This window comes from Schistocerca gregaria, chromosome 4 (assembly GCF_023897955.1).
Source record: "Schistocerca gregaria isolate iqSchGreg1 chromosome 4, iqSchGreg1.2, whole genome shotgun sequence".
Taxonomy (NCBI): domain Eukaryota; kingdom Metazoa; phylum Arthropoda; class Insecta; order Orthoptera; family Acrididae; genus Schistocerca; species Schistocerca gregaria.
In genome coordinates, this window is record NC_064923.1 from 563215960 (window position 1) to 563242008 (window position 26049).

The window sequence follows — 26049 nt, forward strand, 5'->3', positions numbered from 1 at the left end:
CTCAAACACATAACTGATACCAAAATGCACTTGCCTCTTGCAAAATTCGCAAAGCTTTTAGAATTGAAGGTAAACTTACTTCTGTCCTTATGGGAGCTGTCTCCATAACCAGGTGGTGTACGGGATCCGGGAGAACCTTCTTCATCTTGACCAGGGACCAGCAGTTGATTTGATGATGGTGACTGCTGTTGTTGTTGGCGAACAGAGAATGGGGATGTGCCGGTTGAATGTCGGCGTGACTTACGTCGTCCAGTAGCTGGTACTGACTCTGTCAAAGCTTTTCGCTGCCGCAGTGTCTTCCTACATATAAAAAATAAGGCAAAGATATATTTTTAATCCATAATGTGGACAACATAGTGCAAAAATATTGTATATTATGAGTAATTATAGCTCACTTTTCTTGACATTCTCACATAAAAAATTATTTAAAATATATCTATACAAGCATTATTAATTTAAAAACTGGAACATAAGCAACACAATATGTTAAGATAGCTGTTCACTATACAGTGATGGAATGCCTCCTTCATATGATGAGTGGTTACTGTGCTAATTAAATTAGTCATCCAACATTATAAAATCTGTTTTCTGACCAGGAACAAATGAATCCCTTCTGTCAATTCTCAACTGTAAATGCACTCCCTTAACAGATACTTGTCTTATTACCTAAGTACAACTTCATATTTGTTCTGTGTTCATCTATCCATCGTAATTTGCTGCTTAAGGTTGTCCCTCTTTTCCATGTGTACACAGTTCCTACAGAAAGAAACCTTGGCAGTGGGTTGATGACAGGTACAGGTGGACAGGTGTGGGCAAGTGAGTGATACATAGTCTTGATGCCAGGCTGTAGCATATGTATTCATACTCGCTGAGCGCACATGGGTAGGAGTGGCCGCTTAGATCTACCTATACTTGTCTTCTATTTCCCAGACTTCACAGAATTTCTCATTAATACCATGCTTAACTGAAGATTGGAAAACTAGGCAAGATGTGCTGGCAGTAAGAGGGTATATCATGAAACTTGCTGGAGTTCTTAAAGGTAAGAACACTGTCTGCAGCAGGCAAGGTTCCAAGATTGACTCCCTGTCTGACAAACAGTTCTCATCTGCCATAATGTTTTGCCTAATTATCTATTTCTATAGATACTATAGTAGAGAACTAGACATTCATAGCACGAAGAACCAGGCTTCAATAAGAAGAGGCATCTGACTATTCTGTCTCTTTTCCCCCTGTTTAATTTTTTTATGGAAAGAACAATAGAAACACAAAAAAACACGTAAAAATTGTAGATTTCATTGAACAAATGCATTACATATAATTTTTGATGATATTATAGTCTCTGCAGTTTCAGAAAAAGAATGTATTATGTATTTTGGCTAATTCCCTGGACAGTTACGATCTAGGAATGAACAAAAACAAAAGAGCACTTTGACATGCAAGTGAGATCAAGCATTAAGATAGGAAATACATCTACATCTACATGATTACTCTGCTATTCACAATAAAGTGCCTGGCAGAGGATCCAATGAACCACCTTCATGCTGTCTCTCTACCGCTCCACTCTCGAACTGCATGCGGGAAAAACAAGCACTTAAATTTTTTGGTGCGAGCCCTGATTTCTCTTATTTTATCGTGCTGATCATTTCTCCCTATGTAGGTGGGTGCCAACAGAATGTTTTCACAATCAGAGGAGAACAGTGGTGATTGAAATTTAATGAGGAGATTTCGTCACAACGAAAAACACCTTTGTTTTAATGATTGCCACTCCAATCGACGAATCATGTCTGTGATACTATCTCCCCTATTTCATGATAATACAGAATGAGCTGCCCTTCTTTGTACTTTTTTGAGGTCATCCGTCAGTCCCACCTCATGCACATCCCACATCGCACAGCAGTACTCCAGAATAGGGAGGACAAGCATAGTGTAAGCAGTCTCTTTGGTAGACCTTTTGCACCTTCTAAGTATTCTGCCAATGAACAGCAGTCTTTGGTTTGCTCTACCCATAATATTATCCCTAAGTATTTAGTTGAATTTACAGCCCTCAGATTTGTGTGACTTGTGAGGAACGGTGTCGAAAGCCTTCTGGAAATCTAAAAATATGGAATCAATTTGACATCCCCTGTTGATAGCACTTATTACTTCATGAGTATAAAGAGCTAGTTGTGTTTCACAAGAACGATATTTTCTGAATCCATGCTGACTATACTGAAGCAAACAAATAAATAAAGATGGCTGCTTCAGACAATATACTAAGCTATAGTAATAACTGTTTGATGGGTATTAACAGACCAATCACAGCAGTCAAACCAACCTTCAAAAATAAAAATGATTTATCAATGAACAACACTTTAATATAGGAGGAACTAAAGATGAAGTCAAGATATTAACTTGAAAGGATTCATCTATGGTCATGGAAGAGGTAAAACAGAGATGTATATAAGTATGTATGAAGGAGTCACAAAAGCATCCAGTTTGAAACAAAATCCAGTTGGCAAATATTTAAAGAATTAAACAAGAAAGGATACAGATTGAAATCTTCCAAAAGAAAGACTGCATTATTTGGACATCTAATGCAGCATACCAAACTCATAAAGAATATCTTTGCAGTGAAAGTTGTAGGAAAGTAAACAAGCGTTAGGCTCAGGACATCCATATTACAAAAGTGTGATTAGTGGAATGAATTGCACAGCTACAACTAAATGGTACAGATACTGAGAGACAGAGAAGAATGGTTATATTAACAATATCATAAGAGAATATCAACAGTGATAGAAGGGAATGATATTTATGATGATTTCTTTTTCAAGACTATTCTGTGTTATTAAAATCACAACTATTTATTACCTAATGGCATCATCCAGTTGCTTCAGTGGTGTTCCCTTCTCTTCTCCATCCTCATGGTGGAGAACTGCCTCATATATTTGGAACTGACGAAGAAGGTCCAAGTCTGTTCCTTGCTTTGACATGTACCTGCAAATGTTCAGAATTCTTTGTCATGGAAGTAAAAAGAAAGAAAGAAAGAGAGAGAGAGAGAGAGAGAGAGAGAGAGAGAGAGAAAAGAGAGAGAGAGAGAGAGAGACATTTAAAATTTTTATGATATGCAACATTACTTTTTTAGTCATTATTTATGAGACACATTGAATTTATAACAAAAAAATTGAAGAGATTAACTTTCCACATCCTATTCATCTAGTCTCCCTAGGAAAAAAACTATTAGTTTATAAAACTAGGATAGTGTATCACAGTATTTTCATTGTGCTTTTCTGCAACTCTGCTGGTCATCTTTATGGTGAGTAGTAATCTACCCATTTTGTAATACTGTTGTAAGTTCTACTTATCAAACAACGGAAAATCCAGGATGGAATGTAACAATACAAGAGAAGGAAAGTTGCTTTTCACCATATAGTGGAGATGCTGAGTCACGATAGGCACAATAAAAAGATTCACACAATCGTAGCTTTCGGCCATTAAGGCCTTTGTCAGCAGTAGACCCACATACACACAAGCACGCACACACACTCACACTAGCACAACTTGCACACACGTCTGCAGTCTCAGAGAGCTTGTGTGAGTGTGTGTGTACAGGTGTGTATGTGTGTCTACTGCTGACAAAGGCCTTAATGGCCAAAAGCTATGATTGTGTGAATCTCTTTATTGTGCCTATCGTGACTCAGCATCTCCGCTATATGGTGAGTAGCAACTTTCCTTCTCTCGTATTGTTGAATGTTGTACTTAGTAAGTCAACCAATATAGTCCAGGTATACAATTCTGCCTGGGAGAAACCACATATGGGGTTCCCCACGGCTCAATCTTAGGTCCACGATTGTTCCTCACACATGCAAAGAATCTTCCATTTGCAAGCAGAATTAGTTAATATTGTAGATTACAATAACATTGTAGTCAATCCGTGCATGCATATAGAAACAGAATAAATCATAAACAATGATCTTAAAAGTCTCATTGACTGTCTTTCTGTGAATGGTCTCATTCTCAATTTTTAAAAGACACAGCATATTCAGTTCTGCACATCTATTGGTACTACACCAATTATAAGTGTAAAACATGGTGAGTAATTAATAAACATGGTGGAAATTTCAAACTTCTTAGGTATCCATGTTGATGAAAATTTAAACTGGAAAAACACATTTGGAACTCCACACATGTGTGTGTGCGCGCGCGAGTGTATACCCGTCCTTTTTTCCCCCTAAGGTTAGTCTTTCCACTCCTGGGATTGGAATAACTCCTTACTCTTTCCCACATATGTCTGCTTGTGTCTGTGTATGTGCGGATGGATGTGTGTGTGTGTGTGTGTGTGTGTGTGTGTGTGTGTGTGTGTGTGTGCGTGCGGGCGCGTACACCTGTCCTTCCCCTTGTGGAAGTTTCTTAACAAAGATTCCAAGACTTACCAAGTGGGAAAGTGCTGGTAGATAGGCACAATGAATAAAACACACACACAGAATTTGAGCTTTCGCAACCGGCGGCTGCTTCGTCAGGAAAGAGGGACGGAAAAGGAAAGATGAAAGGATGTGGGTTTTAAGGGAGAAGGTAAGGAGTCATTCCAATCCCCGGAGCGGAAAGACTTACCTTGGGGGGGAAAAAAGGACAGGTGTACACTCACACACACACACACACACATATCCATCTGCCATACACAGACACAAGCAGACAATTCTCATCAAATTTGTTCATTCAGCCATTCACACATATTGTTCTGAGAATCCCATCATGAACAAGTAGCTACTAACAAAAATTATGACTGATCGAAACCTGCTCATACTGATAACTACAGAAATTCCTCCGAAATTACTTTTTATGTAGATTTGAATCTTCCCAGATTTTCATTGTTAACATCATAAGCACCATCAGCTAATTATAATGTACTGAGACATTGAGGGAGCCACTCCTGCCTTTATACCTGCCCTCTACTACCATCACACATCCCCTGTGGTCCAGCTGACAGTGCTCTGTGATGTCATCAGCTCTCAGGTCCACACTCCCATCTACATTATTTGTGTCTACTGTCTCCTCTGCCACCAAAGGACACATCAATGAAGTTCTATCTTCACTTTCACTATTTTGTACTGTTTATCATATGCAAATGCTGTTGCTCCTTCAGTGATATGAGCTTGGAGCCCCACGCCTTGCCGAGTTGGTAGTCAGCATGTCTATTGATCAGGTTTCCCCCCTGCTTGGTTGCAGTCACTTCCTGGAACATGGAAGTCTATGGATTCTCATATTATCATACTTCATATAGTGCTTGTACTGCAGACAGCAGCACTCAGATACTGAAGATTTACTGAGTTGTCCTAGCCTAGTGTGGCATTGGTGTTAACCAATACAACTATCTTCCACTGTTCAGGTTGTTTTGCCATCATGCCACATTCTGAAAGGATGTTGTAAACACTTGGCTTTCTAAGCCTAAGTTGTCCTTTTCATAGCCACATAGGCTGCACGTCTTGGTGGCTGCACATGTCACACATTCAACGCCAAATTTGTTTAAAATACTGTTGGTCTTCACAGTGACAGCCTCTACATGTGGTATACATGTTAAAACCTCTTTGTCTGTCCTCTTCTGTTTCTTCTTTTTCTTTGGAATGTGACTGATGCAGTGCACATTCAATTTGGGCTATGGAGTAGCCATATTTGTGGAAGACTTCTCACAAATGCTTTAATTCAGAGGCCAAGCTTTTTCATCTGATAGGATGCATGCATTATTGGTCACGGTCCTCAAGACACTACTCTTCTGGGCATGATGGTAGTAGCTATCAACCAGGGCGTACTAGTTAGTGTGGGTTGGTTTGCAGTAAACTTTGTGCTCAAGTGATCTATCTGTCTTCCACCCCACCAGGACATCCAAGAACAGCATCTGTGCATCTTTCTCCAGTTTCATAATGAATCTGGCATTTGGGGGGGGGGGGGGGGTACATTAGCTCAGATGAAAGAATGCACTGAGCTTCCCCATTCTATGGGGCCACATCACAAACATGTAATTCACATGCAAAAGAGACTGGAAGGTCTGCAAATGTATGAGTCCAAAGCTGCCTTCTCAGAGTGTTCTACAATCAGATTCCCCATCACTGGAGGTAGTGAACTGCTGTTAGCTACATCCTGGGTTTGTTCATGATGTATAAGACATAGATGGGTGTTAACATATGCCTGGACAGGTCTGTCATTTCATGGTCAAACATTTCACTTGTCAGTTCTATCAGATCCTTTGGTGGCACTCTGCTGAACAAATAAACAACGTCAAAATTGACCATTATGGCAATATCTGAAATGTGTAGGTATATCAGATTTTGTGCGAAGTCTGTCAAGTTGTTTACACGGTGGCAGGGTTTCCATACATAAGGACTCAGCAGTCTTGAGGAACCTGACAAGCTGAGAGATTGAGGCACCTATATTGATTATAGGGTGTAATGGGATGCCCTTCTTATGCATTCTCGATAGAAGATACAACCTAGGTGGTACCGGACTCCATGCCAAAAGGTTTCTGATGGTCTTCTCTGGTATTCCTGATGCTGAGAATTGTGCTGTTGTCCTCCTGTAGACCTCATTTGTAGGGTCACTCTGTTGCCAAGTACAAGTGTTACCTCCTCCCCCCAGTAATGATGCACTCGAAAAATTTAAAGGGTACATTTGCATCATATCTCAGCCAAATTCTTATTCAACTACTAATTGCCTCATAGGAAACGTCCAAAATGTGGGATTGTGCCACTAGCTCAGAATGTGGGGCATTTTCTTGCACCAATCATATATTTTTCCACACCTTGTTCACTGTTTATTTTGCCATATTTACCCAATTATAAGACAAGGTTTTTCCCAATTTGTCAGTAACAAATGGAGGGTAATCTTACATTTGCAGATTAAGTTATTGCTGCAGAAGCTGATGTTTTTATGTTGTTTAATAGTGTATGTAGTTTTAAAAGGTTCAAATGGCTCTAAGCACTATGGGACTTAACGCCTGAGGTCATCAGTCCCCTAGACCTAGAACTACTTAAACCTAACTATCCTAAGGACATCACACACAGCCATGCCCGAGGCAGAACTCTAACCTGCGACTGTAGCAGCATCGCGGTTCCAGGCTGAAGCACCTAGAACCGCTCAGCCACAGTGACCAGCTACGTAGGGTTCATCTTTAGGCCTCAGCAAATGATACTTATGCTCGAACAGGCTAAGATTTGCAGATACGCCAAACTGCTCCATATTGTATCGATGTTGCTCAAATCATCATGTGCCATTTCACTCCTGCAGCACTAGTCCACAGGACATGCTAAGAACTATGAACTAGCCACTACAACAGTCTATTGTTCTGCTTAACATTTGGCAACTTTGTGAAACACAGGAAGAAATAGCACTACATCCTATAATCTTACAAACTCTTGTTGTATTTGAATAGTTTTGCAAAAAATGCTCTCATACATAAACGGATATCATGAACAAACATAAATGCTGAATTTTACGTAAAGGTAACATCAAAAAGCAAAAATGTTGCCTTTCAAAAAACATTACTAGATTCTGAAGCCAGCTCAATATTTCATTAGATTACGAGAGACTGTAATGATTTACAAAGTGGGCAGCAAATTAAAAATTTGGTTGCTGTTCATGTATTAGAATACTGGGGGAAAAGGATACCAACTTTCAATCAGCTTTAGAACATGATGGTGACATTAAAATGAAATGAGAAGGAAAATTAATCCAGAATGAAATGTCTAACAAACAAAATAAACCATATTAAACTTGCTCATCGTTGCTGTGAGACTAAATGACAGTGACAAGACCCATCACGGAGACGGCATGAACAGACATCAGTAGATCACAGGATGAGTGAAAGCTCAAAAATTGGACTGAATTATGATTGTGATCTTTAATTTATGTATCAGATGCTGTTGTTATACATGACTTGCACCCTAAGATATTGCAGTCTGCATTTCACACTTGCTTGCACAGCACTATGGGCTTGACTGAGAGGTAAATGAGAGTGGGAAGGGGGGGTAAGTGAGTGGGCTGCAAATTACAGCACATTGCTAATCAGGTGTACTTTGGCTTTTTTTGGAAAATCTAACACGTATGAGCTGCAGTTTGCTTGAATCCATTTCTAGTCGAAACTGAATTAACCTTAAAATTGGACAAATATTTGAGAATAGTATTAATCTCTGCGGGAGACAGTAACAGTCTGGATAGGAGCCAGTGGTGTACTTCGGTAGGTGCTTCATACTCCAATGTTGTTAATGTTCACCATGGTGTATGATGGGAACAAAACAGGAATTTGCTAGCTGCTGGTTCTACGTAGCCTATTATGAGAGAGCACCAGGCAGACAATAAGTTTGGAAGAAAGAGAAACTGTCACAGCCTCACGTCAGCAGAGAAGCGAAATCCAATATGTATTCAAATAAAAGCAGCTGTATTCTGAGGTCCGACAGTAACCTCATAAATCACAACATATTCAGAAGAAACAGCCAAATATTGGCAACAACCGGGACATATATTTCACACCTTTACTATTAGGATGATGATGATGATTAAAAACAGTGATACCACAGATGATAGGGTTAGCAAGTGAAAAATGTAGAAAAGAAAATGCTGTTCACTGGGACATATGACAACACAACTTATCACTGTATTAGACAAAGCAATAATCAAGGAATGTGTATGGGCTCACAATTGTAAAATGACAATGGAACGGTACAAGACAATTTTACTTGTAGTTGGTGCATTTTCTACACAGGTGCACCTGCTTGAGGGCTAATAAATGAAACTGTGCAATTATGCTAATTTTATATTTTTATTAATTGTAGACAGACTATACACTGCACAGCTTACCACAACATCTTGAGTTAATCAGCATGAAAGTTTGAAATTACACTGTAGTTAACATCAAGGGTTGAAAAAAATTAATTTTGAACTGCAGAAAATTCTGTGAATGACAGGTAATTTCAGAGAGTCCAGTCCAGCAATATTTTAAGGGCTAGTCTAATGCTGGAGAGCAGAATCAGTTTGTGACCATGCCAGGAACAGGAGCCATATTACTCGTCTTGGATAACCAACCACCTGTTTTAGTGTGAACTTGAAATTATTCACACCTATATTTATTTGTGGTTTGACAAACAGTTGGATCTTTTATTTACTTTCAGATGGTTGATCAGTCAAAGCTTTTGATTATTTGTGTTTGCCTCTGTTGTGCATTATTTCTGTGGTGTAATAAACTATTGGCGCTTGTATTCCTTCTTTGTTTGCTGAACTATGATTTACTGGGCACATTAGCACTTAGAACTTTGAAATTTTACAGCATTATCTACACTGTATGGGGCTCATGGATTAGCCTAAGAACTTAAACATTTTGTTTTGCTTTGCTGTTAATATCTGTTGAAGCTCACAACAGGAACAAGTGAAAAGCGAAGAGGTTAAAATCAGCCAGTCACAAACAAAGGTTTATTGGCTCTTCACCTAGGTTCTGATATTTGTAAAAATATCTTCTTCAGAAGTAGTGGGCCTTGTTACATCACATTAGATTAGATGAAGCTGAGTGGCTCTTGTCATATACTAAACTGACAAAATAAGAATTTTACGAAGACATGGATTTACATAGCAGACAGATTACATATGCCATACTGCAGAACGAATTCTCACTACTAAATGTCCACAGGTGGAGGCTCTTGTCAACATAAAATTGTAATAGGCATCACAGGATAAAATATTTGCATAAGTTACTTTTACACAATGTCAGAGACTAAGGCCAACTGCTACAAGTGAAAAGTATTTATGGAAACCTTTTATTTTTATGACCAATTTTTCTTGATTAGAGAAATTTAAAGTAATTTGCTACGTCATTATTATTTACTCATGTGCGTACAGAAAATTGGGTGCAGTTGATTTATTATCTGAATTACAAGTAAGAAATGCAACCAGCTCCCTACACAACATAGAGCCAAAGATAGAAGTAAGTTCAGCCATATCCTAGAGGGCAGCATAAATTATTATTATCAACGTGGGTGGTAACACTGCAAACTTCTTAAGTTGTTTGCACATTAGTTCCAGCTTCTCTTAATCCTCTCACCTGATTTGGCAGATCTGACAACAATTAGAGTCATCTACAGGAAAATGAGAAACGATAGTGACATGTGGAATGCCCTTTGTCACATACCATAAAGTGGCTTCTACAGTATAACTATAGATCTGGATGTAAATGTGGATAAAAATCTTGAGGAAAACAATATATAGTGGTTTGTAACTGCAACTTAAGTTTCATTCCTGTTATATTTTTTTGTTAGTATGAAAATCCGTTATCTGCAGTGAAGATAAGGCTCTGACTGCAATCTGCTAGTACCTAACTCCTCAGCAACCATTGCAAAATTTTGTAATTTATACACCTGAAGGTCTCAACACAGTTGTAAACAATGCCAACAGGTTAATAAACACTGTTTTTTCTTTCAACTAGATCTCAGTTCTCCCTGTAGAGAATACTTTACAGAAAGCAACATAAGATGTTGCCACTAAGTTATTGGTCTCAAATGTAGGTCTCTAAATCAATAATAGCTTACATTTCCTTGAAAAATAGGAAAAAGACTGGAATAAGCAATATAAATAAGTAATTGTGGGTTATTTGTATAGCTACCACCTATGCAAATTCCAGTAATTGGAAAAAAGCATGTGTGGCGGCATTTCTTAAATTACCTAAGGATTTTCTATCCTAGTCTTTTTCTAAAATACATCCTTCCCTTTCATAATGTGAATCTGGAATAAGGTGCCATTAACTCAGGATTTGTTTCAGAGCTATCACCCTAAGAATGATGTTGATGTTTTAACACCACATACAATTTGACGTATTGCCAGTTGGCTTCTGTCTCAGGATCTTTGGCTGACATTTGTTTAATGATTCTCCTGACATTTTGCCAGCAGGAGTAGCTGGCATTGTCATCCTACATTGCTGGCAGCAGACTAGAGTCAAGCCCAAGCTCAAGCTGGCCTGAGATTGTATGTACCTGTCATGCCAATGTCTGAGGCTTTTCCCTGGTTATTGACACTGTAGCTCTTCCCTTTGTACATGCAATAGTAATTTGCTGCAGCTTAGGAATCCAGGAATCATCTGTCTTATGTTTCTTCCTCCTTGTTGAAAGTTATTGTCATGTTTTGAATTTCTGTGGTTTCCCCAAACAAATCAATACAGGTGTGGTAGCTCTTGTTCATGGCTAGAAGCCCTGTGTTGGCAAATTGTATGATGTGATCGGTCTTACATTGTGCATTGTTCTGACATGGCCAATTTCTCCACTTGTCTGAACCTATAATATTGTTTGTGTTCAGTGATCCTGGTACTGGTGGATCTTTCAGACATTCCAATATATATTTTTCCACATCTACACAGTATGCGATACATTCCTAAGATTGTGAGTGAGTCCATTTTGTCTTTTGATGATCTGAGCCATTCTTTGATCTCCTTGGTCTGTTTGCTAATAGTCTTTACATTGTCTTTGTAGAAGTCATAGAGATTTACAAACATGACAATAGTGTCAACAAGAAGAAAGAAAGCCTCAGGGTAAATGGATCCTGTATTCCCATGCTACAGCGAATAATCATTCCAGGTACCAACGAGAGAAACATAGTGGTGATGACCAAGGAAAAGCCTTCAGACATTTGCATGACAGTTACTCATCATCATCATAATCATCATCATTTAAGACTGATTACGCCTTTCAGCGTTCAGTCTGGAGCATAGCCCCCTTATATAATTCCTCCATGATCCCCTATTCAGTGCTAACATTGATGCCTCTTCTGATAAACCTATTACTTCAAAATCATTCTTAACCGAATCCAGGTACCTTCTCCTTGGTCTGCGCCGACTCCTCCTACCCTCTACTGCTGAACCCATGAGTCTCTTGGGTAACCTTGCTTCTCCCATGAGTGTAACATGACCCCACCATCTAAGCCTGTTCATCCTGACTGCTACATCTATAGAGTTCATTCCCAGTTTTTCTTTGATTTCCTCATTGTGGACACCCTCCTGCCATTGTTCCCATCTACTAGTACCTGCAATCATCCTAGCTACTTTCATATCCGTAACCTCAAACTTGTTGATAAGGTAACCTGAATCCACCCAGCTTTCGCTTCCATACAACGAAGTTGGTCGAAAGATTGAACGGTGCACAGATAACTTAGTCTTGGTACTGACTTCCTTCTTGCAGAAGAAAGAAGATCGTAGCTGAGCGCTCACTGCATTAGCTTTGCTACACCTCGCTTCCAGTTCTTTCACTCTGTTGCCATCCTGTGAGAATATGCATCCTAAGTACTTGAAACTGTCCACCTGTTCTAACTTTGTTCCTCCTATTTGGCACTCAATCCATTTATATTTCTTTCCCACTGACATTACTTTTGTTTTGGAGATGCTAATCTTCATACATTTCTGATCTAGCTCTGAAATATTACTTTGCAAACTTTCAATCGAATCTGCCATCACAACTAAGTCATCCAAATATGCAAGACTGCTTATTTTGTGTTCACATATCTTGATCTCACCCAGCCAGTCTATTGTTTTCAACATATGATCCATAAATAATATGAACAACAGTGGAGACAGATTGCAGCCTTGTCTTACCCCTGAAACTACTCTGAACCATGAACTCAATTTACCGTCAACTCTAACTGCTGCCTGACTATCCATGTAAAGACATTTATTTTGCTTGCAAAAGTTTGCCTCCTATTTCATAATCTCATAGAACAGACAATAACTTTCTTCTAGGAACCCGGTCATATGCCTTTTCTAGATCTATAAAGCATAGATACAGTTTCCTGTTCCACTCATAACACTTCTCCATTATTTGCCGTAAGCTAAAGATCTGGTCCTGACAACCTCTAAGAGGCTTAAACCCACACTGATTTTCATCCAATTGGTCCTCAACTAATACTCGCACTTTCCTTTCAACAATACCTGAGAAGATTTTACCCACAACGTTGATTAAAGAGATACCTCTGTAGTTGTTACAATCTTTTCTGTTTCCATGTTTAAAGATTGGTGTGATTACTGCTTTTGTCCAGTCTGATGGAACCTATCCCGACTCCCAGGCCATTTCAATTATCCTGTGTAGCCATTTAAGAACAGACGTTCCACTGTATTTCATGAGTTCCGACTTAATTTCATCCACCCCAGCTGCTTTATTGCACTGCAATCTATTGACAGTTTTCTCCACTTCCTCAAATGTGATTTTATTTCCATCATCATTCCTATCCCATTGTACCTCGAAATCTGAAACATTACTGATCGTATTTTCACCTACATTGAGCAACTCTTCAAAATACTCCCTCCATCTGCCCAAGGCATTCACAGGATTCACCAGCAGTTTTCCTGACCTGTCCTAAATACTTGTCATTTCCTTCTTACCTCCCTTTCGAAGACTGCTAATTACACTCCAGAATGGTTTTCCAGCAGCTTGACCCATAGTCTCCAACCTGTTTCCAAAGTCTTCCCAAGATTTCTTCTTGGATGCTGCAATTATCTGTTTGGCTTTGTTTCTTTCTTCAATATAACTTCCTCTGTCTACCTGAGTTCTAGTATGTAGCCATTTTTGATACGCCTTCTTTTTCCTTTTACAGGCTGCCTTGACTGTGTCATTCCACCAAGCTGTTTGCTTCATCCTACTTTTACACACTACTGTTCCAAGACATTCTTTAGCCACCTCTAGTACTGTGTCCCTGTACCTTGTCCATTCCTTTTCCAATGACTGTAATTGACTACATTCAACTAACTGGTACCTTTCTGAGATCGCTGTTATGTACTTGAGCCTGATTTCCTTATCCTGAAGTTTCTCCACTCTTATCCTCCTACATATGGACCTGACCTCCTGCACTTTCGGCCTCACAATCCCAATTTCACTGCAGATTAAATAATGATCAGTGTCATCAAAGAATCCCCTGACTACACGTGTGTCCCTCACAGCCTTCCTGAATTCCTGATCTGTTATTATATAGTCAATGACAGATCTGGTTCCCCTGCCTTCCCAAGTATACTGGTGAATGTTCTTATGTTTAAAAAAGGAATTTGTGATTACTAAGCCCATACTGGCACAGAAATCCAAGAGTTGTTTCCCGTTCCTGTTGGCCTCCATATCCTCTCCAAATTTACCCATAACCTTTTCATACCCTTCTGTTCGATTTCCAATCTTGGCATTAAAATCACCCATGAGCAGAACACTGTCCTTGTCCTTTACTCTAACAACTACATCAGTGAGTGCCTCATAAAATCTATCCACATCAGTCGTTCGTTTACATACCTTACTGCAACTACGCTGGGTTCCATTTCTTTCCTGATGCAAATCCCTACACCCCATTGTGCTATTCCTGCTTTGACTCCTGACAGGTAGACCTTGTATTCTCCCACTTCCTCTTCTTTCTCACCCCTTACCTGAATGTCACTAACAGCTAAAACGTCCAGCCCCATCTTACTTGCAGCCTCTGCCAGCTCTACCTTCTTCCCAGGGTAGCCCCCATTGACATTAATAGCTCCCCATCTCATTACCATTTGTTTGCCAAGTTCGTATCTTAGGAGTCCCTGGTTTGTCAGTTAGAGGCGGGACTCCATCACCTCCAAAGGTCCAAGGCTTTTTGCTCTGATTGTTGCCAGCATCATATTTAAAGTATCGGGGAAGCAGGTTGCTAGCCTTACTTGCCCCGAGTCCCATTGAGTTTTACCCCTAACGGTTGAGAGACTAACCGGTGGATTTGGTAGTCTTTCCCGTATGAGCACAAAGGTGACCACGACTCAGAATATGTCCGAGATGCCCAGCCTTATTCCAAAGTAACTGGTATCCCGACTGTCGGGACCACTTACTTGGCCACTCATACGTTGCCTGTGGTTCATGAACTAGGACTTGACTACAGGAACCCACACCATGAACCACAGCTACTTATAATCTCAAAATACAGGTCCAATTCCAATCTGCCACCAGCTATGGGAATCTTTGAAAATTACAGCCACTCCTGCTGGTGAATCATGTCAGGAAAATCATTAAACAAACTTCAGCTTGTGCTCCCAAGATGGAAGCATACAGGCAATACATCAGCAAGTGCCCATGAAAGCCTCAACAATTTTATACATATGATTTGATGCACATTATTATTTCCTCAGTAGCTAAATATAGCTCTCAGCACTATGGGACTTAACATCTGAGGTCATCAGTCCCCTAGACTTAGAACTGCTTGAACCTAACCAACCTAAGGACATCACACACATCTGTGCCCGGGGGCAGAATTTGAACCTGTGACTGTAGAAGCAGTGTGGTTCTGGACTGAAATGCCTAGAATTGCTCAGCCACAGCAGCTGACTCAGTAGCAAATATGAAGTTGCAGTAATCTTTCTTCCCCCCCCCCCCCCCCTTTCCCCGTCAGTTGGCTGGATCACACAGCATATAACTTTAAGGAATAACCTATAGCTTTTTGTTGGAGAACTAGTGCCTAAACTGAAATTCAGTATTTATGAGATTTACAAAATGTTTTATGTACTCTCTCATATATTGTGCGCTAAAGTAAATAATAATAATAACAATAATACATAAAACTACGAAAATCTCCACTTGTGTATTAGGAAGATCTTCATATGTATAGAGACAAAATGGCATGAAAATGTTTTGGTTGTGTAATCGGTAGTTGCTTATGAGATATAACATAGACATAGAAAAGAAAACCTTTTTTCCTACATATATGAAATAACGAAACCTTACCTTTGTATTACAGCTTCAATGCCTTGTTCCTCTAGGGCGTCAACCTGATCATAATATGTATCTTGATCAGGAATACCATTCAGTGTTTTGTTTATTAGTGTAGTTGCATATATGAGAAGTTCAGTGTCAGCTGTGTCAAAATCCTTCAGCAATTTTATTATGTTACTCCAGGGAAGAGCCCCTGTAAGAAAATAAAGAAGACATCACAAATGAAAATATGGTGAGTAGTTAAAAAACCTGTTACAAATGCAGTGATATGCATCCACATATTCTTCTTACTTTTGATGGCCAATTTAATTTTTTTACTCAAAAGTTGAATTTCTAGGTGAACCACAAACAGAGAGTTTATGCATTAAAATGTTTGACAGTGCCAAGACAAAATTAATTCATCTGTTAAGTGATGTGTAAGACCCATAAAAAATCACTGTGCCATACCTAGACCATCAATGTACAGCCACTCTAGCATCTTTTTCTTGTCATAAAAGTGGATATTTTACATCTCTGTGTTGTGTTTAGGAAATATCTCATGTTCCCAGAATGAAATTTTTCACTCTGCAGTAGTGTGTGCACTGATACGAAACTTCCTGGTGGATTAAAACTGTGTGCCGGACCGATACTCAAACTTGGGACCTTTGCCTTTGATGGGCAAGTGCTCCACTGACTAACCTACCTAAGCACAACTCACGACCTATCCTCACAACTTTAATACCACCAGTACCTCTTCTCCTATCTTCCAAACTTAACAGAAGCTCTCCTGCAGACCTTGCAGAATTAGCACTCCTGGAAGAAAGGATATTGTGGAGACATGGCTTGGCCACAGTCTGAGGGGTGTTCCCAGAGTGAAATTTTCACTCTGCAGTGGAGTGTGCGTCGATATGTAACTTCCTGGCATATCGGTGCAGACTCTGCTGCAGAGTGAAAATTTAATTCTGGAAACATCCCCCAGATGATGGCTAAGCCATGTCTCTGAAGTATCCTTTCTTCCAGGAGTCTGCAAGTTGTCCAGGAGAACTTCAATGAAGTTTGGAAGATAGGAGACGAGGTACTGGTGGAATAAAAATTATGAGGGCAGGTGATTAAGTAATGCTTGGGTACCGTAGCTCAGTTGGTAGAGCACTTGCCACGAAAGGTATAGGTCCCGAGTTCGAGTCTCAGTCCAGCACACAGTTTTAATCTGCTAGGAGGTTTCCTATCAGAGTACACTCCGCTGCAGAGTGAAAATTTCATTCTGGAAACATCCCCAAGTCTGTGGCTATGCTGTGTCTCTGCAATATCCTTTCTTCCAGGAATGCTAGTTCTGCAAGATCTGCAGGAGAGGTTGGTGCAGTTAATTAATGAGAGTATTGCAGATGGGTGTGGGGCTACACAAGTCCAAATACATGTTGTCATAGGTAGGAGGATAAGGCCTGTTTCAGGATAAATTTTGACAACAGGTTCCCCTCCCTTAAAAGTGTCTCAACCCATTTAGAGACTTCTTCAATGTGTATGTGAAAGGTAGGATGTAAGTATTAATCAAAATGTGCAGTCTACTAAGAACAAAGTACACTAGCCTGAAGATGAAAGCTGTACCTTTTTTTACACTGAAACCAGGTGACAGGTGTACCTGCTTAAAGGAAGATCCTCTAACCATGATATCACCTTCACAGGAATCAGGTATCCAAGTAGAGAAGGAATTAGCATATTTCATTGTAATATAAGAGGTCCTACAGATAAAACTAGTGAATTGCTTATATATGTTGACTCTGACATTATTGGTATATCGGAGCACCACCTAAATAATTTGACAATTCAGAGGCTTCCTTTAGCAGGATACAGAGTAGCTGACTGTTTTTCAAGGAGTTCCTTGTGGAGTGGGGGAATGGCCATGTACATAAAAAACAGTATTCCATTTGAGTCCCTAGTAGTATCACAGTACTGTACTGAATAGGTATTTGAATGTTGTGCAGGGACAGTTGAATTTAGTGAAACTAAACTTCTAATTGTTGTTGTTTATAGTCCCATAACTCTGACTTCAGAGCTTTTCTGCTCAAGCTAGAGAGGGTTCTAGGTTCACTTTATAGGAAGTATCAAAAATTAGTTATATGTGGTGACTTCAATATTAATTTTGTATATGATTATGCAAGAAAAAGGGTGTTGGTAGATCTTTTAAAATCATATGAGCTGAAGCAGACTATTTTTTTTTTTGTTCCCAACCAGGGTGCAGGGGAACAATACCACAGCCACAGACAATATTTTTATTCACTCTTCATTACCAGATGGACCTTCTGTTAATAAAAGGGTGAATGGCTTTTCAGATCATGATGCATACATTTTAACATTAAAAGGTCAAACAAATGTAACATATAGTTACAAACTATGGCAATAGAGAAATTTTTAAACCTTGTTAAGGAACAAGAGTGGCAGCATGTTTACAGTGCTGATAACATAGATGACAAATACAATGCTTTCCTTAACACATTTCTCATTTTACATTAGAATGTTCTAAACAGGGTACTAGCAGTAAAAGGCAGCCTGAGTGGCTGAGTAGTGAGATAAGGACATCATGTAGAACAAAGTGGGAATTATATCAAAATTTGGAAGTAATCACAATCAAGCTACAGTGGCCACAAACAGTATTTTAATGTGCTTAAAATTGTTATTAGGAAGGCAAAGAGTATGTGGTAGCCAAAGAGAATAGCAAATTCACAGGATAAAATTAAAATCATATGGTCCATTGTGAAGGAAGTGTCTGGTCAGCAGCATAAGGTCGACAATATAAAGTCAACTCATAGTAAAAGTATTTCTGTACTGATAAGTCAGATACATGTACAGTATTTAACAATCATTTTCTGAGCTTTGCTGGTGAATTAAATAAAAACTTAGTTTCTACAGGGAACGATCTTACTCTCTTGGAAAATGTCTTTCCGAGATTGATGTCTGAAATACTCCTCTGTGATACTGACAAGGGGGAGATTGATTCAATAATTAAATCACTGAAGACTAAGGACTCTCATGGATATGATGGAGTGCCTAGCAGAATACTGAAGTATTGTGCTGAACATATTAGCCCTGTACTTAGCCATATTTGTAATTTTTCCTATAAGAATGGTCAGTTTCCTGAATGTTTAAAGTACTCAGTAGAAAAATTGCTTTTTAAAAAGGGAGAAACAGATAATGTAAACAATTTTGGACATACTTCTGTGCCATCAGTATTTGCTAAAGTTATTCAAAAGGCAGTGCATCTAAGGAAAATTGATCATTTTATATCACATAATTCCCTATAAAATGTACAGCTCAGCTTTAGAAATCATTTAACAACTGAAAATCTATATTCTCTTTTCTCTGCGAGGTACTGGATGGATTAAACAAATGGTTTCAAATGCTAGGTGTAGTTTTTGATTTACCTAAGGTGTTTGATTGTGTTGATCACAAAATATTGCTCCAAAAGTTGGACCATTATGAAATACAGGGAGTAGCTCACAATTGTTTCACCTCTGACTTCAAACACAGGCAGCAAATGGCCATTATTCACAGTTTTGAGAATGGCTGTGATGTGGGATCTGAGTGGGGTATGGTCAAATGGTGGGTGCCCCAAGGATCAGTGTTGGGGACACTCCTGTTCCTTATTTATATAAATGATATGCCTTCTAGTATTGTGGGTAATTCTAAAATATTTCTGTTTGCTGATGACACTAGCTTGGTAGCAAAGGATGAGTGCAGCATTGGCTCTGTCTCAAATAGTGCAGTTCATGGCTTGTAGACAATAAACTAATGCTAAATTACAGTAAGACTCAGTTTTTACAGTTTCTAACACACAATTCAACAAAAACAACATTTTAATTTCTGAGAATGGGCATATGATCAGTGATGCTGAACAGTTCAAATTTCTAGGTGTTCAGATAGATAGTAAACTGTTGTGGAAAGCCCACATTCAAGATCTTGTTCAAAGACTTAATGCTGCCATTTTTACTGTTTGAAAGGTATCTGAAGTAAGTGACTGTTCCACTAAAATTAGTCTACTTTGCTTATTTTCATTCACTAATGCCGTATGGTACTATATTTTGGGTTTAACTCTTCCAATTCTAAAAGGATATTTTTGGCTCAGAAATGGGCAGTTCGAGCAATAAGTGGTGTGAGTTTGCAAACCTCTTGTCAACCTCTGTTTACTAGCCTGGGGAATTTGATATTGGCCTCCCAATATATATATACTCTTTACTGTCATTTCTTGTTAACAATATCAGCTTATTCCCAAGAATTAGCAGCTCTCACTCCGTTAGTACTAGGTAGAAATCCAATCTGCATTTGGACCCCACTTTCTTAACTCTTGTGCAGAAAGGTGTGCAGTATAGTGCTGCATCCATTTTCAATAAGCTACCACAAGAATTCAAAAACCTTAGCAGTAATCCAAGCATTTTTAAATCGAAACAAGAGTTTCCTCATGGGTCACTCCTTCTATTCTGTTGAGGAGTTCCTTGAAAAATTAATGATTCCTATGTTATATTGTTGACTATGTTTACTTCAACTTATGGCTTGACTTTTGTTGGGTTCATAAACATTTTATCTCTCATTACTTTTACGTTGTAATTTCATGTACTGACATGTTCCATGACCTTGAAGATTTGCTCCTATGCAACTAGAAGTTTAAATAAAAAAAATAAAAAATAAACAATAAAACACTGCATAAACTTACTGTCCGAAAAGTTCTGAGATTGATTTTCTCCCAGGCGTGTAAGTGACATCAGCAAAGTAACTACGGCAGCACCCTGCACTAACATCTGGAAACAATATTTGTGCACATGGGAAGAGCAGGAAGTGCTAAGAAGTGGATCTGTGTCCATAAAGTGTCTTTGTGGCTGTGCCACAAACCACTACAGAAGCAACATCTCTAAATCAAGAATTCAAGATATTGTCCAGAATGTTTTCAAGAGGAGAAAAGTGTGTGCAAAGATTGTCCCACACACCTTGACTCCTGAACAAAAACAACAATTTGATAGAAATGCAAAATGCAGGCAATTTGTTTCTGGAAAAAATCATCACAGATGTCAAGACTCCCCCCCCCCCCCCTTTCCCATCCATGGCCCTGAAGAAGGCTTTCGGTGAATGCTTATACATAACAGTCTTTTCATTGCACCTGTCTGCAACTCAGCATGTGATCTTTATGATGAGTAGCAATCTGCCCCTTTCATACCATGTTGAAATTCCAACCTGTACTTTCCTTTACATTTTAAAGGAAGCACAAAAATTATTTTAACCTGGCACCATCTTGTTCTGACAATTCCAGATAATTAAATTTAACAATTCTTTACAAAAGCACTACACTAATCTGCAGTTCCTAAAATCATTCAGTTGCAAAATAATATGTAATGCAAAAAATAAAAGCACAGAAGCTAGAAGCACCAGGTGTAAGAGGAATGGCAAAAAAATGGTTCCAGTCTCATCCATCAGTCATACATGTCTGCTGATTATAAATTTTTAGCAAAACAACTGTCAGACAAGAAAAATGCAAACACAAGTGTTCCTCTGGGTAGTATATTGGGTCCATTCTGTTCTGAAAATATATCAATGACTTTCCAAGATAATATAAAACAAGGAGAAAACATTTTCCTTTCTGAAGACATCAACATCATAGTCAATGATGGAACATTAGAACTCCTATTACAGAAAGTAAATGAAACTCTCAAGGACTGGGCAGAACATAATAAATTACCAGTGAACATCAAGAAAACAAACATTATGCATTTCAACATAAAGATGGAAAACAATTGTCAAATTAAGTACATGTGATAAGTCTATAGATTGCTTATAAAACATGAAGTTTTTAGGAGTGAGTATTGTCAATTAACATGGAATGGACACACAAAACACAAGCAAAAAGAATGTAATTAGCATGTTATTCTCTTGGAAGTCTAATCAGTTCACAACGGCCACTGTTTTGTGGTGCTGTACTATTTCTGCATACACTCAGTTCTTAGCTAATGGATTCTTTTCTGGGGATTGAAGGCACAGAACTTGGACACAATTTTTAAGCTGCACAAAGAGGCCATAAGAGTAATAACAAAAAGTACTGTTGGGTTCATTGCAAAGAACTATTTAAAAACTGGGTATCCTTGCTGCACCAAGTGATTACGTCAACCAATATGTCAAATATGTTGTACAAATCAGGGAAGCATTACTAAGTATTTCACTAACAGTTCTGTACATAATCATGTAACAAAATCCAGTTTGGACATACATTTACCAATGAAAAACAAACAAAAACAACTCAAAACAGTATTTTGATTCAGGGAATAAAACTGAATAATAAACAGTTCAAGGAGATGAAAAATATTACTAAAATACATCTCTTTAAAAAGGGTGATAAACCATTCTTCATAAGTAATGTGTACTACAAATTAAAGATTAATTTGAAGGCTCAGAGGATAGGTTAATAATGAAAGGAGATAACTACACCATGTCACATGGTAATGCTTTTAGAAGAAAATCAGTCACATGCCAGGTTCTACAGTGCGTGATAGTAATATTGTGTGATTCTGCACTCAATATCTCATTCATCGTGTGTGTGTGTGTGTGTGTGGGGGGGGGGGGGGGGCAGGTTCCCACTCAGTTCTTCTCCCAGACTCAGGGGAGGATATGAAGAAATGCATGGGGCATAGTTACATGTTTATGGATCTGGAGTCATTTTCCAAACAGATTGGTGTTCGTGCAAGGGGTATACAAGCATTTTCATGGTCCAGAAGTCACCAGCCAGTGCCCTTAGTGTGTGAAGTTAGGAAGTGCAAAATTATGTTTATATTATCAATTATCAGCAGCATATTGTTGTAAACCAAATAACGCCGTGCATTGGTTAGGATTCTAGCCTCATATTCAGAAAAATCTGAGATTGCCTTGTCTAGCAATTCTAATTTAGGTATTCTGTGGACTTCCTAACTCATTTCAGGCCTATGCTGGACTAATCCCTTCATCAAGATCACCACTGACCATTTGCCCTCTGCTTCTTTTGAAAATCTGAAAGGTCTCCATAAACTCTCTGACTCCTCAACCTATAAGCTCCACCATAGTGATTCCATTCTAGGAGTTCAACATAATGTCCAATACCTATCGAAATCCATAGGCCCTTCCCATAACCTCTTCCCTGACTCCATCACCCTCCTCATCCCACATCACTCTACACTAACTCCTTTTACACACACCCCAAAGTCCACAAACCAAACAATTGTGGTGCCCCATTGTAACTGGCTATTGTGCTCCCACTGAAAGATTTTCTGCTTTTGTTGACCAAAACATAGCCTCCCAGATCAAAGATACTAACCACTTCCTTCACCAACTCTTCACCATCTCCACTTTCGATGCCACTTGCTCCAGCATCCATCATGCCAATGGCCTTCCACTATCAAACACTACCTCGTCCAATGTCCTTCAGATGCAAAACTCATTACCTCATACCTTATACAAATTACCAGTTATTTCCTGACACACAACTAATTTTCCTTTGAAGGTAAGGTAGACAAACAAATCTGCAGCACAGCATAACATCGACTTCAGTTTACTTGGGGAATTTTAGGAAAATGTGGTTCATCTGTAAAGGAAGCCACATATAAGCCACTAGTAAAACCCATTGTTGAGTACTGTTTGAGGGTTTGGAATCTGCAGGTCAGAATAAAGGTAGGTATCAGAGCAGTTCAGAGGTGGGCTGCTAGATTTGTTGCCAGTAGGTTCAAAAAACATGTAAATATTAAGAAGATGCTTCAGAAACTCAAATGGGAATCACTGGGCAGAAGGCAACTTTCTTTTTGAGAAGCACTATTGAGAAAATTTAGAGAACCAGCATTAGACGGTGACTGCAGATCGACTATACTGCTACCGACATACATTGTGCATAAGGATCATGAAGATAAGATTAGAGAGACTAGGGCTCATATAGAGGATGTAGAGAGTCATTTTTCACTTGTATTTTTGAGTCTAAATGGAAAATCATGATTAGAAGTGGTAAAGGGTACCCTCCACCATGGAGCATATGATGGCTTGTGGAGTATCTATGTGGATGTAGATATAGATGTAGATAACAAGCATTGTCTTCCTTGCCAAGAAATCCTCAATTGAGCTACATATTTGGTGATGATCTCTTAACCATACTATCCCATCCACAATTCACATTATTAACTGAAATAGTATACAAAATATATACCATTAAAATTCCAAAGAAAAACCACATTTAAAACTGTTGAGTTTCATTTGAAATAAATAAATAAAAATAAAGAAATGGGTGATGTGGCTTGTTTGCTATCATATTAAGATTCAGCACACTAAAAGCCACAAGAATAAGCCATTTTCATTAAAAAAACTTTTTCATCATTAACCTATTTTTAATCATTGAGCTATATAAACTGTGTCAATAGAACCAGTTAATAGAACCAATTTCAGTCAGAATACAGACACTCTTCAGGTATACAATGTTAAATTTCTCTCATTCATAGTTTTTCACCTTAATAAAAATTATTAACGTATAACTGTGGTTTCTGACATTTGTGTGGTATTACAAGTGGCCAGATCACTGGCAGATTAAAGGCCTGCCCAATCAGCATAAGGTGGAGTAGGAGCTGAATAGCATCCGTTTTTCATTTAACAGCTGTGCAGCCATATCCAAGAGGGAGGAAATATTCAACAGCAATACGAGCAATGCTAACCACATGTTATGCCTCATCATCGTGATCATTACCTTGCTGTGAGTGTCTGACTGTGTCCAACTGACACAGCAACTGTCTGGCAAAGGTCTGGATCAGAACTCTCCGATCACATTGTGAGTTATCAACTATGAAAGTTTACAGTGCACACTCAACAGCCTGCAATATAGATTCCTTTGGCAAAGAGACACCACTCGGCACACCAAATCTGGTGTCTCTCCCATCTCAAGTAGATCCAGGAATAGCAGGGTGTGGTACCATATTGCTCACAGCAGATATGTGCTGTAGCCTCGCAAGTGATTCTTCCATCATGTGGTGTATCCCTGGATCACCCTACATGCATGTAATATTTTATTTTTATTTATTTATTTATTTTGCAAATAATTCCTTCCCTGGAAGCAAAAGAGGGCTTAAGGAGAGCCAAATGCTCTATTATACCTTAGCTTCCTTAAGCATTATGTCGTTAGGACTTTTTTTATCATGGGTCAGAGGGGACAACTGAAATCCCAGCATTTGCCTTTTAGCCAACAAAAATCATCTGTGTGGAAATTGATCAATATGGTAATTTGAGTGTTTCCATCTGTGGAAACAAGACAATATTACAAGCATACATTTGTATCCTTTGGGTACTTGTAATAGCTGCAGTTTGTATGAATGACATCCTGCACTGATGTGCACCCCTTTTTTGTGGATCATACAGACCTGAGTTCCATCTGATGGAAATTACCTGATGCAACATCCCTCAACTGGTGGATAAGTATCTACAAAATCACTTGTATATAGAAGCAGCTTGTGCACCACAATTAAATGCAGTCAAACAAGCACTGAAAACTTCAAGCTTGTGGATTTTACTCACTCCCACTGTGGACCACTGTTGAGCTTCACAGGCCACTATTCAGATTGCAGGACATCACGCAAGCGGCTTCCAGATGGCCTCATCTACAGCATGCTCAGAGGAGCAGCTACGCATCCTGTGTTGCTGAGCAAGGGCACCACACTCTGTACTGATATTTTGTGTGCTACCAGTAGACAGACACTACATATGGTGAGCAACATTATATACTGTACTTACATAGAACTGAAGCTAAAACTCAATAATCTTTATTAACTACAGAGTTAAAATATTTTAATATCAATTTTCAGTGCAGTTCTTGGGGAACTGGAAGATGATAATAATGTGATGACATTCAACAGATACAGAAATAATTTCATCAAATTTTGTAAACTGATGCTTAATGGAATTAAATAAGTTACAAATTATCAAGATTTTGATTTGTGTTAAAACTGAATCTATCACTGCAGGTGGCCAAATTATGTAGGTTGGAACTTCAATAGGGGCAACTTTGCTGTGGAGGCACTATGCAATGGAATCTAGTATTGCTGCTGATAGCACACATTGTTGAAATACCTACCTTACATCCGAGCAAATGTACTCGCCCGTCCCACATAACCGGCGTGCGCACAATCGAGGAAAACACAGTCACTTGTGAGCAAGCGGTCTAATGTAACAGAGTCACTACATTTTCGAAACAGGAACAACAGAGTTGGATAAAGACTGAATGTGCCAGAGGTCATACAGCATGACAGCGTAATCAAGGTCTTCAAGAGGCATGCGGGGAATCAACATTGCTGTACAGAACAGTGGCTTGTTGGGTAAAAACTTTCAATGGAGGTCGGCAAAC

At 38.9% G+C, this 26049-nt stretch overlaps 1 protein-coding gene across 10 annotated transcripts in view; it reads right to left on the bottom strand.

Annotated features, from left to right (window-relative positions):
* LOC126267989 (uncharacterized) overlaps window positions 1-26049 on the bottom strand; it is a 905571-nt gene that overhangs the window by 100285 nt on the left and 779237 nt on the right. For all 10 annotated transcript variants that reach the window (XR_007549061.1, XR_007549060.1, XM_049973342.1 and 7 more), the window contains exons 20-22: window positions 15708-15888; window positions 2848-2973; window positions 80-300 (exon numbers count right to left, since the gene is read on the bottom strand). Coding sequence is in view for 8 of the 10 variants with exons in the window: in XM_049973342.1 (XP_049829299.1) it covers window positions 80-300; window positions 2848-2973; window positions 15708-15888 (528 nt within the window). In the remaining 2 variants the exon portion in view is untranslated. The remainder of the gene's footprint in view (window positions 1-79; window positions 301-2847; window positions 2974-15707; window positions 15889-26049) is intronic.